Source organism: Biomphalaria glabrata, chromosome 18 (genome assembly GCF_947242115.1).
Source record: "Biomphalaria glabrata chromosome 18, xgBioGlab47.1, whole genome shotgun sequence".
Lineage (NCBI taxonomy): Eukaryota > Metazoa > Mollusca > Gastropoda > Planorbidae > Biomphalaria > Biomphalaria glabrata.
Window position 1 is genome coordinate 24,603,059 of NC_074728.1, and position 17,030 is coordinate 24,620,088.

At 36.5% G+C, this 17,030-nt stretch overlaps 2 protein-coding genes across 5 annotated transcripts in view; one reads left to right on the forward strand and one right to left on the reverse strand.

Moving 5' to 3' along the window:
- Positions 1-259: 259 nt before the first annotated feature.
- LOC106062814 (uncharacterized) lies at positions 260-15,850 on the reverse strand. The gene is made up of 8 exons (XM_056017033.1): positions 15,713-15,850; positions 14,285-14,406; positions 13,987-14,085; positions 11,093-11,134; positions 6,981-7,055; positions 5,176-5,211; positions 5,038-5,073; positions 260-1,285 (listed from the first exon to the last, which is right to left on the reverse strand). Exons 2-8 carry the CDS (start codon positions 14,397-14,399, stop codon positions 723-725), a joined length of 966 nt encoding a protein of 321 aa, XP_055873008.1. The 5' UTR covers positions 14,400-14,406; positions 15,713-15,850; the 3' UTR covers positions 260-722.
- Positions 15,851-15,887: 37 nt separating this feature from the next.
- Positions 15,888-17,030, forward strand: part of LOC106079730 (calpain-5-like) — a 45,663-nt gene continuing 44,520 nt past the window's right edge. For all 4 annotated transcript variants that reach the window (XM_056017031.1, XM_056017025.1, XM_056017028.1 and 1 more), the window contains exon 1: positions 15,888-16,460. The gene's annotated coding sequence lies outside the window, so the exon portion shown is untranslated. The remainder of the gene's footprint in view (positions 16,461-17,030) is intronic.

Genomic DNA, 17,030 nt, shown 5'->3' on the forward strand with positions numbered 1-17,030 from the left:
TCATTTTGTTTTATTTAGAAAAAGGAAGGAAAATCTTTCTCTTAAAATATATATTTTTTAATGTTTTATTGTTTTCATTTAGTGATAGCGTTCAATGATCCTGATACAGTTTTCTGAGGATGTAACATTGTTTTCTATTTCTCTGAATGATATTAATAAAAATATTAATATCTATTACTTTTTTCAATACAAATTTTTAAGAGCGAGTTGGGAAAATATTATAAACAAACAATTAATAAATAAGAGCAAACAATCAAACGATGCAAATAGTTAAAACCTATTGTGATACAAAACATTCAGGAGTAAATAGTAAATACATTAAGATAAGTAAGGCTCTACATGGTCATAAAGAAAACATCTTTTTTTCATGAATATTTAACTATCCAAATATCATATAATTGCTACAGTGCTTGGTCTTAATTTTTAGTTGTTGAAGTCAGGGATTAAAACATAGGCCCCAGCGCTTCCAGGACATGTTGGGGTGTCATATGTAAATCTTTTGAGAACTGTTTCATTCCCCGTTTCTAGAAAATTCTCTTCCCACTGTCCTATCGAAATGTGCTTATGGTAGCCATGGGGATGGGACACTATCACAGCAAGCTTCTCTTGTGCAAAGATCTCATCTTCATAGTAGTGATCGAATGCTTTTTCCCAGGAACTTATGAAAGCGTCGACCATTTGTTCTAGTTGAGTAACTAAGGACATGTCACATGATACACAGATCAGCTTACACACGAGTCGCTTGTCACGTCACTGGTGTCAACTTTGATGACTTCAAGATCAACCCCAGGACTAGTCTCGTTGTCGTAAAATAATCTGCAAGTTGTGTGCTTGGCTTCCAGGTCGTCAAATACAACATGAGTAGCAGTACTGACTCGAACCAGTCCCCAGGATTGTTTTGGACTTGCAGAAAACCGACAGTCTTTACAAGGACAGACGTCATTTTCACTTCTGATGTACTTGGTCACTTGCTCGATTGCCCCACTTCCAAATCGAACTCTATTATTATCTGGCGTACCATAAAATGGGTAAGGACGCTGCTTGTCCGGCCAAAACGGCGGCCTTTGATTGCTGACACATTTTACAGCTAATCGTACACTCAAAGTTGATGCAGCTTTGATCAAGTTATACCAATCATCATCTCTACATCTAGATGGCAGATGTTTTAAATCGAAGTTATCCACAGGAATGAACTGGTGATGATCTGGGTTTTTCTTACAGGTTAAAAATGAGTGTTTAATCTCTTGAACGTCATCTGTATTTAAAACCTGGACTTCATGACAACCTGAAATAAATACGATGAACCAATTAGATAGAATATCTTGTATTATATAATACAGACGTTACTTTTAAAAAGAAGATGATTACGTCCTACGCGTCATGCATCTAATCAAGCATGTCAACCAATGACTTAAATTCTGCCAAGGCACTGGTTTTCCTGGCTGGCTCAGGCAACCCATTCCATGCTCTAAAAGCACTAGGGAAGAAGGAGCACTTGTAGAAATTTGTCCTAGCATATGGAACAAAGAGTGTGCCTTTGTAGTCTGTGTCTTTCTGAGTATTTTATAAGATTTTGTTTTTGTATTGTTTTTGTATTTGAAGATTATGGTTCAGTGTTTTATGTATAATTTCTACTTTACTTTTGAGTCTTCTTATCTTATCTTATATAATACAGACGTTACTTCAAAAAAAGAAGATGATTACGTCCTACGCGTCATGCATTTAGTCATGCATATTCACCAATGACTTAAATTCTGCCAAGTCACTGGTTTTCCTGGCTAGCTCAGGCAACCCATTCCATGCTCTAATAGCACTTCTTTCCTGAAGCTTTCTAAATTTAGTAATTTTACTAAAGTTGTTATATATCAAGAACCATCTTACTTATTATGCTAGCGATCAATGTAATATTCTTCCACAGCTAAGGTTATCACACGGATTATTTTTCGTGCACTATACAGACGCAAAAAATGTTTTAAAATAATGATATTCAAAAAGCATATTCTTGCAAATGCCAGTATGGACAGTGTAGATTGTTTTACTGTAGTTCGACAGCTGTGCTGGGCAGGGCATGGGGGATAACCGAGTGCCAAAAGCTTTTTTTTGCTGAGCTGGAGAAAGTAATTGGCATAACATAGGTGCTACCTGGAAATGCTTTAAAGATCAGCTTATGCGCCAGCTTACTTTAATTGACATAGTTGCAAAAGGCTAGTAATTGGAGAATAAACCTGTAAGTTTCGGGCAGTAAGGGCTCGTTAATCTTGGCTGGCTATACACCTAGGAGAAGATAAACTCTGAATTTCAAACCTCTGCTACCTTGCAGCTATAGCCAAGCATGGGAAAGGCTTCAATAGTCAACCCAGAGGAAAAAACCGGATCAAGTTGAAACTTTTGCATAGTTATTCATTGTCGATGACAACACATGAATGAATAAAAAAAAAATATTATTTAACATATATTAGTAATAATAAATAAAATTTGTTTTAGTTAGGAAAAGGAAATAAATCATGAATTATTTAGAGATGGTAGTAATTGAGAGGTTCTTTCCCTTACCAAAGCTTCGTAGCTTCTTTGAAGGTTATATAAGCTTTTTTTAAAAGTATTTATTAAACTTTTGTTGTTTCAATCGAAAATAAGACAATACCAAAAAAAAAAAAACACAATGAGTTTTACTACATAACTACGACAAGCGTTCTCCAGTCCAATAGCAGCGCTGACACAGTCTCACACAGACCAAGAAATAAATGAGTTCCTTGCGGCGTTCAGTTCTGGACAGAAGTCGCTCACTTCGAGACGATTTGGCGGAAGTTGCATTGCAGCGTGTGGGGGTTGTGTTTTGATTCTACATCATGAATGACCATCAAAATAACGTCCGCAGACGTGGGTGGTACATAAACAACACTACACACCTGTGCGAATTCTCTTGGCGATTAGTTAGGACTACAAGTTAAATGTTTGGTTCACTTGTGTGACCCCTACAAGTTAAATGTTTGGGTCGCATACATTTTTTTTCTTTTTGTTACACTGGTTGGATTGCAATTTTCTTGAGGATCTTATCTTATTTTATCTTATCAATTCTTATCTTATAAATTACAAAAGTTACTTCAAAAGAGAAGATAATTGCATCCTACGCATTTATGTGTTAATGTGGTGATGCATGTTAATCAGTGACTTAAGCTCTGCTAAATCGTTTGTTTTCCTGGCTGATTCAGGCAACCCATTCCATGCTTTAATTGCACTAGGGAAGAAGGGGCACGTGTACGAATTTATCCTAGTGTATGGAATAAGAAAAGTGCCTCTATCTTTGTGTCTTTCTAAGTATTTTGGTTTTGTAAGCTATGGTTAAGTGTTATACGTAGGTCTATTAAAGCCACTTAATGTTTTATTTTTCTGTCCTGAAGTTTTCTAAATGTAGTGATTGTATTAATGGTGTTTCTCTACAAATTTAAGTATTCGTTTGTTAAAAATCTCACAGCTCTGTTCCGCGTCTGTTTTAGTTTTTTTTTTTTTCTTCAGTTGAGGGATCCCAAACGGACTATGCAATATTCTAATATAGACCAAACAAAAGTTAAATAGCATTTTAGCTGTATTTTCCTGTTTCATTTCTACAATTTTTTTTTTAAAGATTGCATGTATCTCTTGTCAGGGGGAGGTTTGGCGAGAATGAATGTTAGTTTAATATTTTGGTATGATTGTTATATCCCCTCGTTATGAATGCAAAGTGTTGTGAACTGAATGATTTAGTCTTCGTTTAATGTTCAGTAAGGTCTTGCTCCCGGTCCAGGAAGTTTGGACGTTTACGCATTTATATATTTATAAGTTGATAGACTGGTGTTTTGTGTATTACTATTTCATAAGAATGATATAATTGTGTGCTTTATTAAGTATTAAAGTATTATCGATATTCATGATTACAGGGAGTTAGAGTTGATGTATATTAAGTGTTCGTATTTGAGTTAAGCAAGTATTGATGACTTATAATTGAGTAACCAAGAAAGTATCAAGGAAGTATTATTTAATATTTAAGAAACCCCTAGTGAGCCACAGGTACCAAGTAAAGAAACACAATAACAAGAGACAAGCAGCATATAATTAGAACTCTGACATCTGGAGGCTTCGTCCAGGCAGGTATCGTTGTACCTGTTATCTATCATTTGTTGTTTTCGATCAGCCAAACGAGATACTACCTTGACATATTTGAGTGGATTTAAGACAAACTGTATTATTTAACACCAGTTTATTAACCAGTGTACTGTTTTAACCGACACTCTAAGTGATCGTACATCTATATCACTACAAAGATGATGTCTGTATCGACTTACGTCTGTGAGGTACTATTTGCTGGTATGTTACCACGTACCGTTAATACTAGTAGAGGGCATTTCTTTCATCCGTGTAACTTAATACCAAAACAAAGCCAACTAATTGTGTCCATCATAGACATTACACTTTTACTAAAACGTTTTTGCTCTAAGCTGCAATTACATTAATACGCAAGAAATATTTTACGGATTCTGAATCTGCCATCTTTAACATTTTATTTACGGGTTGCTTGGGGGTGGCAATGGGGTTTTGGCAAAACTAAAGGGGTAATCTTTCTTTAACAAAGTATAGCTGATGTTTGACATTCCTAAGTTACCACTGTTGTATCATACAATAAGAACAAAGTTATATTTTCGTGTGATTGTATTGTTGCTAATATTTTACAGGCTATTAGGCCTATTGATTGGATTTTGGGGGCCATTTCCGCCCGCATGCATGTTAAACGGTGAAACGAAATTCATTAAATCTGAGGGAAGCGTGGTCGAGAGGCTAAGTACGCTTGAACTTGGTTTGGCTTGGCTACCTATGAAGGGGGCACGAGGTTCGACACCCGACTCGAGCAGAGTTATGTTTACTGAGCACCTAAAGGCAGCACCGAAAACCTACTCCCAGATACCCCCTCCACCCACTGGTCCACAAATGAGATTGGACCATAGCATGCTATACACATAAAAGTAGCGCTATATAAAAGCCATAATTTAAATCTGATGTATTTACCCGAATCGATTTGATCACTGTCATCTAAGATACGACCTGAAACAGAAATATATGACAGTTATAAATCTTTAGTAAAATGAAGACCCTAGATCTACTACTGTTCTTATAAGCAATTATTATTTATAAGCAAACAGTTACCGTATATGTTCAGTGATACAGTAGAACAATTAAGAACTGAAAATAGAAATGATATCATATTTTAAAGTCTTTGTTAATTGTATCCTGAGTATCTTTGAATCATTTTTACAATTCCTCTATTCAGCTTGCCGATTCATGGTGGATGGGTGAACACAGATATCGAAAATTGCTCTAACGATTTTCCTAGAAATTTGACAGTTGATGTAAATTTTTGAGAAAAGAATTTCTAACTATTTGGACACACTGGTAAAACTCTAAGTCTAGATCTATAAGCATATCATTAGAATTATAAACTCTGAGTAAATTTATCCCGCATGGGCGAAGAACTCATGCCAAACGCTATCTTCACAGGAGATGGCTGCCTGGTCGGGATGGATGCCTGGTCGTGCGGTTTGCACGCTGGACTGTCGTTCGGATTTATCGACGGTCGAGGGTTCAAACCCTGCCCGCTCCCATCCCCCGTCGTCCTGCGGGAGTTTTGGACTAGGAAGTAAACTATCTTCAACTCTGAAGGAACATCCGAAACATGTAAAACAAAACAAAACAAACTTAAAGGAGGACGGCGTAACAGAGGTACCCTCCGTAAGCGCTAAAAAGATTATCTCAGGCGCTATTTCGCCCTCACTGGCTTAGAGGAAATTACCTGGCAGCAGATGACCTATGATAGAGACAGTTCTCACTTTCTGAGACCCATATAAAAACCCTTGCTGAAGACAGACGCAGGAAGACGGAAAGAAAACTTAAATAGACCCCCCCCCCCCCCGGCGAACAACGGCTTTGTCTGCATCAGATATAGAAAAATATGCAGGTCTTGACTGGCTGTGCATAGTCACGTGAAATACTGCACTCAATCCTTAATCTTGGGGATGGAATACATTGCCATCAAGAGCGAAATAATCTGGCTTAATTCATCAGTTTTATTGTTATTATATATATCTCTGACTAGATTAATGTTGGTTGGCATGGTGTACATTTGGGTGGGTTTCACATAGGGATGGGATTAACAGGAAAGTTACATAGTAATAGTATAGGGAGAGAAGTATCTAAATATACAAGATAAGAATGTAGGTAGATGATAATTTGAAGATATAAAGTGAGAATGTATATCAAAAGTGCTTTTTTTTTGTAAAAAAAAAAATAGGTGCCGGTACTCAGTGATGGATTTCCTACCTTTTAACTACTAATTAATAACAAACGTTAAGATGCAAGAAAAGTAATAATTTTTGCCCACATTAAAAAAGAATCCGGTACGCCGTTCCGGTGCGTAACGTCACAAAAAAAAACGCACTGGAGCGAAAGTTAAAAACTGAGGATGAGCGGCAGTATTGATAAGTGTTAGACACTTAGTTTAGTTCGTTTAGTTACGCACTATAATAGACTGACTGTGAACGTACATTTTATGGTGACGACATAGACGCTGGGGTTAGAGATTAGTGTAGACTTTTAGATCCGTTATTGCAAGGTTCTCGAAGGGATAACATCGATGTAGTGACTGACTCGACTGTGGCCCATTCTGTATTAAAGATTGTTTATAATTTCATCTGGAGTGAATTTAGTCATTGAGCCTTTGATCCTGTTTGTTATCGTATACAGTTTTATTACGGATTGCGCTATAACTCGCATCTGTAATACACATCACAAGGTACTCAAGGATCTAGAATTATCAAGGTATTTAGAAATACTTCAAATAGAACTTAGACACATGCATCCGTCACACAAGGCTGTTTCTTTGAACACTCTTTCTCTGTTGCTTTCTCTCTTACACATTGTACGATGTACAATTTAAACTCAAGAAATCATTTTACCTTTCAAATATTTTGTAACACTCTCATGTCTGCGAAACGATGAGCGTTTGTAGCTTGACTTTTTGGTGGAATCTTCTTCATAAGACAACAACAACAAATAAAAAATTATTATTTTGATTATAATAATAAGGCTTGTCTTTGAGTCCGAAGATTAGTTTTGATTATATCAATAATCAATAGAATTTGAATTTTTATAAAAGTATTAAAAAACTGATTACAAAATGGCCGAATAGAAGTAAACAGTATACCCGATAACGATTTCTACAAGGTGTGATGGTAACACCTTATCTTATATAATACAGACGTTACTTCAAAAACGAAGATGATTACGTCCTACGCGTCATGCATTCAGTCATGCACATTAACCAATGACTTAAATTCTGCCAAGTCACTGGTTTTCCTGGCTAGCTCAGGCAACCCATTCCATGTTCTAATAGCACTAGGGAAGAAGGAGTGTTTGTACAAATTTGTCCTAGCATATGGGACGAGGAATGTGCCTTTATCTTTGTGTCTTTCACCTGTCCTGATAAATATTGTCTAAGCTATTAATATTGCATAAAAAATGTTTCCTGCGAGCCAAGCAGTACATGTTACATGGCTTATTCACACAATGTGAAGGACAGCAGACAATGTTGCAAGACTTGCTCTATGCTGGAATCTACAGGGGAAGAGAAAGGCTGAAAGACTATAGCAAACCTGGAGGAGATCAGTGGACCAAGAGAAAAAAGACGACATGATGGACATGGCCAGACCAGAACACAGTCCGATGGCTGTTGTGGTCCTGGGAGTCAAAAGGATGATTAAGTAAAAATAAAACTACTAAAGATTAACGAATATACAAAAGGAAGTAGTCAAAATGATTAAGTAAAAAAACACTAAAGATTAACAAATATACAAAAGGAAGTAGTCTAAAGGAATAAACAAAAAAACTACTAAAGATTAACAAATATACAAAAGGAAGTAGTTAGTAAAGTACCCCATTTCAGTTTGTATGGCAGATGATGTAAAAATCATCTGTTTCTATGGCCGAGACTGATGAACACGTTATGTAATTAGCACAACCATTAACCAGATTTTACATAAGAGTCGCACTAAAAATCACCAAGCTCAAAATCCCAGTCTTCACCAAAATTCGAACCAGGGACCCCTTGGTTTTTAAGCTAACCGCTTTAGCACTCATTCACCACGCTCTACAATATGAAGTATTAATAGAGAGAGGGAAAAAAGAGTGTTTCATTTGGTATTCTTTTGAATAGTCTTCATATGTTTTATAGGTATCAATACATCCTATCACAGGTTTAGAATTAAGCCCCTAGAAAGTTGATAATTGTTGTTGCTGATTGATTGTTGTTGCTGATGATTGTTGTTGCTGATTATTGTTGTTGCTTATTGATTGTTGTTGCTGATTGATTGTTGTTACTGATTGATTGTTGTTGCTGATGATTGTTGTTGCCGATGATTGTTGTTGCTGATTGATTGTTGCTGCTGATGATTGTTGTTTCCGATGATTGTTGTTGCTGATTGATTGTTGTTGCTGATTGATTGTTGTTGCTGATGAATGTTTTTGCCGATGATTGTTGTTTGCTGATGATTGTTGTTGCCGACGATTGTTGTTGCTGATTGTTTGTTGTTGCTGATTGATTGTTGTTACTGATTGATTGTTGTTGCTGATTATTGTTGTTGCCGATGATTGTTGTTGCTGATGATTGGTGTTGCTGATTGATTGTTGCTGCTGATGATTGTTGTTTCCGATGATTGTTGTTGCTGATTGATTGTTGTTGCTGATTGATTGTTGTTGCTGATGAATGTTTTTGCCGATGATTGTTGTTTACTGATGATTGTTGTTGCCGACGATTGTTGTTGCTGATTGTTTGTTGTTGCTGATTGATTGTTGTTACTGATTGATTGTTGTTGCTGATTATTGTTGTTGCCGATGATTGTTGTTGCTGATGATTGGTGTTGCTGATTGATTGTTGCTGCTGATGATTGTTGTTTCCGATGATTGTTGTTGCTGATTGATTGTTGTTGCTGATTGATTGTTGTTGCTGATGAATGTTTTTGCCGATGATTGTTGTTGCTGATTATTGTTGTTGCCGATGATTGTTGTTGCCGATAATTGTTGTTGCCGATGATTGTTGTCACTGATGATTGTTGTTGCTGATTGATTGTTGTTGCTGATTGATTGTTGTTTCCGATAATTGTTGTTGCTGATTGATTGTTGTTGCTGATGATTGTTTTTGCTGATGATTGTTTTTGCTAATGATTGTTGTTGCTGATGATTGTTGTTGCTGATTGATTGTTTCTGCTGATAATTGTTGTTTCCGATGATTGTTGTTGCTGATGATTGTTGTTGTTGATTGATTGTTATTGCTGATGATTGTTTTTGCTGATTGATTGTTGTTGCTGATGATTGTTTTTGCTGATTGATTGTTGTTGCTGATGATTGTTGTTGCTGATTATTGTTGTTGCTGATTGATTGTTGCTGCTGATTGATTGTTGTTGCCGATGATTGTTGTTGCTTATTGATTGTTGCTGCAGATGATTGTTGTTACTGATGATTGTTGTTGCTGATTTATTGTTGTTGCTGATGATTGTTGTTACTGATGATTGTTGTTGCTGATGATTGTTGTTGCTGATGATTGTTTTTGCTGATTGATTGTTGTGGCTGATGATTGTTGTTGCCGATTATTGTTGTTGCTGATTGATTGTTGTTGCTGATTGATTGTTGCTGCTGGTGATTGTTGTTACCGATGATTGTTGTTGCTGATTGATAGTTGCTTCTGATGATTGTTGTTGCTGATTGATTGTTGTTACTGATGATTGTTGTTGCTGATGATTGTTGTTGCTGATTATTGTTGTTGCCGATGATTGTTGTTGCCGATGATTGTTGTTGCCGATGATTGTTGTCACTGATGATTGTTGTTGCTGATTGATTGTTGTTGCTGATGATTGTTTTTGCTGATTGATTGTTGTTGCTGATGATTGTTTTTGCTGATTGATTGTTGTTGCTGATGATTGTTGTTGCTGATTATTGTTGTTGCTGATTGATTGTTGTTGCTGATTGCTTGTTGCTGCTGATTGATTGTTGTTTCCGATGATTGTTGTTGCTGATTGATTGTTGTTGCTGATGATTGTTTTTGCTGATGATTGTTTTTGCTAATGATTGTTGTTGCTGATGATTGTTGTTGCTGATTGATTGTTTCTGCTGATAATTGTTGTTTCCGATGATTGTTGTTGCTGATGATTGTTTTTGCTGATTGATTGTTGTTGCTGATGATTGTTGTTGCTGATTATTGTTGTTGCTGACTGATTGTTGCTGCTGATTGATTGTTGTTGCCGATGATTGTTGTTGCTTATTGATTGTTGCTGCAGATGATTGTTGTTACTGATGATTGTTGTTGCTGATTTATTGTTGTTGCTGATGATTGTTGTTACTGATGATTGTTGTTGCTGATGATTGTTTTTGCCGATGATTGTTGTTGCTGGTAATTGTTGTGGCTGATGATTGTTGTTGCCGATTATTGTTGTTGCTGATTGATTGTTGTTGCTGATTGATTGTTGCTGCTGGTGATTGTTGTTACCGATGATTGTTGTTGCTGATTGATTGTTGCTTCTGCTGATTGTTGTTGCTGATTGATTGTTGTTACTGATGATTGTTGTTGCTGATTGATTGTTGCTGCTGCTGATTGTTGTTGCTGATGATTGTTTTTGTTTATTAACAGTTCTAGGGGCGTGGTGGCGGCCTCAAGTGCAAATCCTAATAAAGATTTTCAGCAAGCCCAAATCTAAATGAATACCTGATATAAATATAAGATGGGAAAGTAAAGGTGGGCGTCCGTTGTGCAGGCCTTATGACACCCTCGTCAACAGTATGAAATAGAAATCGATGAGTTTTATATCCTCTGTTTCCCCCAACCCTCATAGATTGCAACACTTCTGAAGAGATTCATGGAATCCTAGTAAGCGTGATCTTATTAGCCATTGTCATTGGTCGTTTACCCATAAGGCTTGCTACTGAATCGACATCCGTCTTAACAGTAGTCTTCCATGTTTCTCTCACTCTAAATTGCGATGAATTAGAATTATGGGATGCACAGTTTGAAGTCACTTACCTAGATTGCTATCTAAATCACTGGCACTGGAGCTTGTAAGAACTTTTTAAAAAAAAGGAAAATTATTTTAATAATTGTTTCAATTGTTAATGGTCAAAAATTTAATTACTATAATTAAACATCTGTCGTAGATTACTATCAATAAAATACATAGGCCTAAACAGTGACGTAGTTAAACATCCAAAGACAATTATCTTTTATATAATTATAAATAATTATATTATATTTTATACTGTCAAATATTACTTGGGTCCCTAAGCTAAAATCTGTGTTGCCTATAAAGTAATTAAACATTCTTTACTTTTAGTCTACTGATTTAATGCATAAGAAGCCAGCGGACTTTGAAGAACGAAGCATGACGAGGATAGACTCGCGTGAATATTCGAAGATGGTCTAGATTATTAGAAAGAACTGGCGACAGGCCCGTCGTATTTCTGGTAATTTCGAGAATCAAGACAGACATGTACAGTGGAGTAGAAAACTGTAGAGTACAAAACATGACAGAAAGTCCAGGGCCGTTTTTTTTTTTAACGCGAACACCTTTATGGCTGATGTGGTACATTACAAGGATTATGGGAAAGTTTCCCAGGTGTGCTCGGCCTTCGGTCTCGGTTCTAAAGCGAGAGTCTTGAAATAAGAGCCACCGGTGATAGAAATGTACTAAATTTACATCTGCTTACAGTTGTTCAGCAAGGCAGTCGGAGGCGAGTTTCCATGTTCCTAGAGATTTAAGACTCTTCGACTCAGCTCTTTGGACAATTGCAAAAATAACTACAGAACAAGGGCTATCCATTTAAACGTTTAATGCTACCAATAGGATGTTTATTTGTTACACTCAATAACTTACCGCGATATTTGATCACGAGTAGGCTGTTTCACCCCAATGAAGAAACAAAGGAAAACCACGCAACTCTATTAATTTTATCATGTCATACTGTAAGCTTAATTAGATATCTTTAAAATTCACGCATGTAATTCGATTGGCGTAATTTTGTCTTTGTTGGGTTAAACTCATATTTCTTTCGCTATCCTATTCACTTAAGCGAGCAATTCTTAAATGTATGTATGTCAAGGTATATGTAAGTAAATAAGAAAAAAATTCTCAACTCATTGGCCACAAGGGGAAAAGCCGAGGTTGACCGTTATATCGATATGAAAATGTTTCAATATTAAAAAATTAATTTCGGCTACAGTGTTTTATGAATGAAAATTTCCCATGACGTCAAAGGGAAAAAACACCGCTTACGTCACTAGGCTTGCAGCAGTAATTTAAAATATTTCTTTGCAAACAAATGAATCAATAGGCTTAATCAAGCATTTGATCAACATCGTATCGTATGTGTGGGTTCTATTAGCCTTGTCAACAAAGTAAAAGCCACCTACACCACTCTCCGCAAACCACAATAAACAAACTCTGCAAACTTTATTTATTTATTTTTTTCATGTCATAGTGCCATAGTATGTTCATCTATTACGTTTTTGTAAGAGTCTGTGCATTATTAAAGTACGAAATAAAAAGCGATGAATATTCATGAATTGCATTGTAATAATTGAATACCTTTTTTTATAGTGCAAGTTTCATGCTTATAGCATTCACAGAGCGCTATGGTCCAATCTCCAAAGCTTCACGATGGGGGGAGGGGGTATCTGGACGCAGGTTTCCTTTATGCCTTTATACAAGCCTTGTCTTCGAGTCCGAAGATTAAGGAGGAGTGCAGTATTTTGCGTGGGTACGCAGCCCCAGCTGCGACCCATATAGTTTGCTACATCCAACGCAACATAATCAGTATATGACTGTGGTCGATTTAGATTCTCTTTTCGCCGCCTACGTCTGTCCTCGGCACTGGATTTTCTTTTGGTCTCTAAAGTGTATCCCTCGGTCTTTGTAAAAAAAATCTGAAGCTATCTCTTTCTAAAGCCGCCTCAGTCAGATGTCCTATTCAATATCAGTTAAAGCAAGTTGGTGCCTAAGCTGGTCTTTATAGCTTTTCTGTGGGACATTTCTGTTACGTATACCACCTTTCAGCTCACAAAAAAGACAGCCTAGGAGTAGACTGGAGTGCTTTCTCCAGCGTAACTGTCGGATTATAAAAAGTCCCTCTATACTGTCCTTACCAGCGTTTCGATGGAACATAGCTGTTTGTAGTGCGGCCTTGCCACCGTATGTCCTTGATGGAGAAAAAACATCTATGGTGAAAGCGCTCAAGAAGTCTTAGTTGCTTTCTGTAAAGTTCCCATGTTTCAGATCAATATAGAAGGGTTTCTTGGTAGACACTGATTTTTGTAGAAAGGCAGAGCGATTTATTCCGCCAACTCATTTCTGGAGGCGTCCTAAAGCACCACTGACTTAAGACATTATTCAACCGAGCGAGGCTCGGTCACCTGGTAGCCTACTTTGGTTTAACAACAGTAAGCTTCAATCAATTTCCCTTCAGCACCGTGTCCCTTCAGTGTATCGCAGGAGTGTGTATTTTTTAAGAGACAAAATAATTAGTATTATATTATTATAGCTTTTATATAGAGCTACTTTCATGCTACTTTCATGCTTATAGCAATCTCATTTGTGGACAGGTGGGGGGGGGGGGTATCTAGGAGTTGGTTTTCCGTGCTGCCTTTAGGCGCTCAGTAAACACAGCTCTGCCCGAGTCGGGTGTCGAACCTCGAGCCCCCTTCTAGGTAGCCAAGACAAGCCAAGTTCAAGCGCACTTAGCCTCTCGACCACGCTTACTACGAATACGAATATCTCAACTCTCAAAACCATCCAACACAGAGTTCTATTAAACTTTTTGGTATATATTTTTTTATTTTATTTTAATAAATGGGAACTCTATTCTTTTTAAATGTCACTGTTTAGGATTAACTACATTATACATTAATTTTCGTTTTTCTCTTACCATAAGAAATACATCTTGAAATCTTTTTTTCGTTACTAAAAGAAGACATGAATATCTCCTTTTTGAACTTGGCATCTGTCACGCCCTTAACAGCATCATCTACATCAAAAATGTCAACCAATATTACATTTGAGGCTCTATATGCTTGCATGTGAATGCTAATTTATCCGGCAATACTTCCAACTTCCATTTAAGTGTATTACTAATTAACATTAAAAGGAGTAGGCCTACATTTTATTATCAGAGTATAGATCTAGAGCTCATTCAGACGTCAGACTCATTGGGAAACGTTGCTTACCTGTATGTATGGTACGTTTGCTTTTCTCTTTACTTGATTTGTTTCCCATTTTGAAACGTTGCTGACCTGTATGTATGGTACGTTTGCTTTTCTCTTTACTTGATTTGTTTCCCATTTTGAACCTATTATCGATGAAAAAGCTTTTAATCATATAAAAATTTGATAGAAAAATTATTATTATAAAGGAAAAAACAGTAACCCTTTCAGACCTTGCGATTTATAGACCAGATAATGTAAGGGTGCTCTGTTTCTGTGGACCACGGTTAACTAGGGTGCCATGTGGCCAACACAACGACCAACCGTCTTTACTTTTCCCCAACTAATGTGAGGTACCCATTATTGATGGGTGGACTCATATGTCTCATATATATATATATATACACACACACCGTCGGTCACTGTTCTGGCTTTTGCTGATTAACAGGTAAACAAAGTCAAGTATCCATTTCAGACTTTGCGATCTATATGACAGATGATGTCAAGACCTGTCCAGCACAGCGAACAACCATTTTTACTTGACCTGCCAGGTACCCATCGGGCGTCTAAAAAATCCCGAAACTTAAAATTACAGTCTTTACCAAGTATCCATTTCAGACTTTGCGATCTATATGACAGATGATGTCAAGACCTGTCCAGCACAACCGCCAACCATTTTTACTTGACCTGCCAGGTACCCATCGGGCGTCTAAAAAATCCCGAAACTTAAAATTACAGTCTTTACCAAGTATCCATTTCAGACTTTGCGATCTATATGACAGATGATGTCAAGACCTGTCCAGCACAACCGCCAACCATTTTTACTTGACCTGCCAGGTACCCATCGGGCGTCTAAAAAATCCCGAAACTTAAAATTACAGTCTTTACCAAGTATCCATTTCAGACTTTGCGATCTATATGACAGATGATGTCAAGACCTGTCCAGCACAACCGCCAACCATTTTTACTTGACCTGCCAGGTACCCATCGGGCGTCTAAAAAATCCCAAAACTTAAAATCACAGTCTTTACCAAGATTTGAACCCGAAACTCCCGCCCCCTTTTCCCGATTAATATGTAAAATAAAGTCAATCCTTTGGTTTCCAGTCCATTAAAATTAAGCATGGATTCAATAGGTTTAATGTCCATTCTAATCTCCGTTAAGATATTAATACGCTTGGTACTAAGATTTAGACGAAAATTCTCACGTCGTTTAGGGTTGATGTGACAAGGTCGACAGTTGCACAGCTGTATCGTATAATTTTTTTTTCATTTAAAGCCATAGTTTCACCTAATGTTTCTTTTAAAAATTTTAATACTAAATAACAAATCGTTTAGTAAACGTAGACCTCTAATATGGATATACTTTATACTTTGTGTTATAAAAGAAATGAGTATGGCACAAACAATTTAAGCATATTAGAAAAAGAATATCTCTAAATATTTGTCATACCTCAATGAGCCTTTTGTTTTTTATTTACATAAGCTCAGTAGATAAATCGTTTGTGTGTTGTCACGGATTCTAGTCTTGTCTCTTACGTACATTTAGATAATAGATAGGCCCCTATTGATTCAAACCAAATCATTGCGGAAATTTTAACAATACTAGCCTATGTAGATCGAAATCTACGTGAGACGCGTTCCACAGGAGTATCTATAGGCATACTCATTTGATAAGATAAAATGAACTATTTTAATGTAATGAAATATAAGATATTTCTCCTCATTCTCACTATTTAGAAAAAGTACATTTTGAGCAAAAAGTAACAAATAATCGGTTATATTTGATCACTTAGATTGTTATTTTTTGTTGCGTAAGATGTGTTTAAGCATCATATCGGTAATTCCCGTATGTGATTATAATCCGAGAAAGATCTAATTCTTGACTTTAAATTGCAGAGATTGTGGTGGAATCAGGAATCATATTCTTTTCATTTATTTAGCTCATCAATGAGACACTGCTAATAATAATAATAATAAGCATTGTCTTCGATTCCGAAAATTGAGTGCAGAATTTCACATGACCGAGCAAACCCAGTTGCGACCTGCATATTTTGTTACATCTGACACAGATATATCTTTGTAGCTGTAGTAGTTGACAGTACTGGCAATAATCAACATACACATACATTTATGTCTATGACTGTGAATAAATGTGCAATGACTCAGCCAATAAGACAAAGTGTATTGGTGCATACATGGTATGTAAATTAATTTTATTGTAAGCACTCTAATCAATAAAAAAAAATATTCAATTTGTATATTATTTTATTGTTAATCAAATATTTCATGAAAGAAACTTTATTTTAAAAATAAATAAGTTCGCCTAACTCATACTAAATATTACATAATGAAGATAACTTTCATATCGTGTGTAGATGGATCTATATGATTATCTTATGATGACATGGACTGGACTGAAACTAGACAACAGGGCCGTGCATATCTTTGTAACTATAAATAGGTCAATACATTGTCCACACTTTTTGTTACATATGATTACACCGAAACCTATTATTTAGGACTATTTTCGAATTCCAGCAGAGCTATTTGATAAGAACCCTTCTGTATAACAAGACTCTGGTTACAGGGAGGTCTTCGAGAGGGAAGGTTCATATGGGAAGAACCATGTTTCAAGACTCCCGCTCGCTTACCACTCTCGAAGTACTGTACAGTATCTAACCTGAAACTATTGCAGTATAAAGCGCTGAATGCATTAATTTTATTTTGATTACGCCGCATAGATTACTCTACTGTACGGAGCTGTACGA

Bases quoted from the DNA above. Each gene is read 5' to 3' on its own strand.
- LOC106062814 (XM_056017033.1), bottom strand. From the start codon at position 14,399: ATGGGAAACAAATCAAGTAAAGAGAAAAGCAAACGTACCATACATACA. The intron at 11,135-13,986 runs GTAAGAGAAAAA...TTTTTTAAAAAG, and splicing joins TTCAAGATGTATTTCTTATG to TTCTTACAAGCTCCAGTGCC. The intron at 5,212-6,980 runs GTAAAATGATTT...TTCTATTTTCAG, and splicing joins TGTTACAAAATATTTGAAAG to TTCTTAATTGTTCTACTGTA.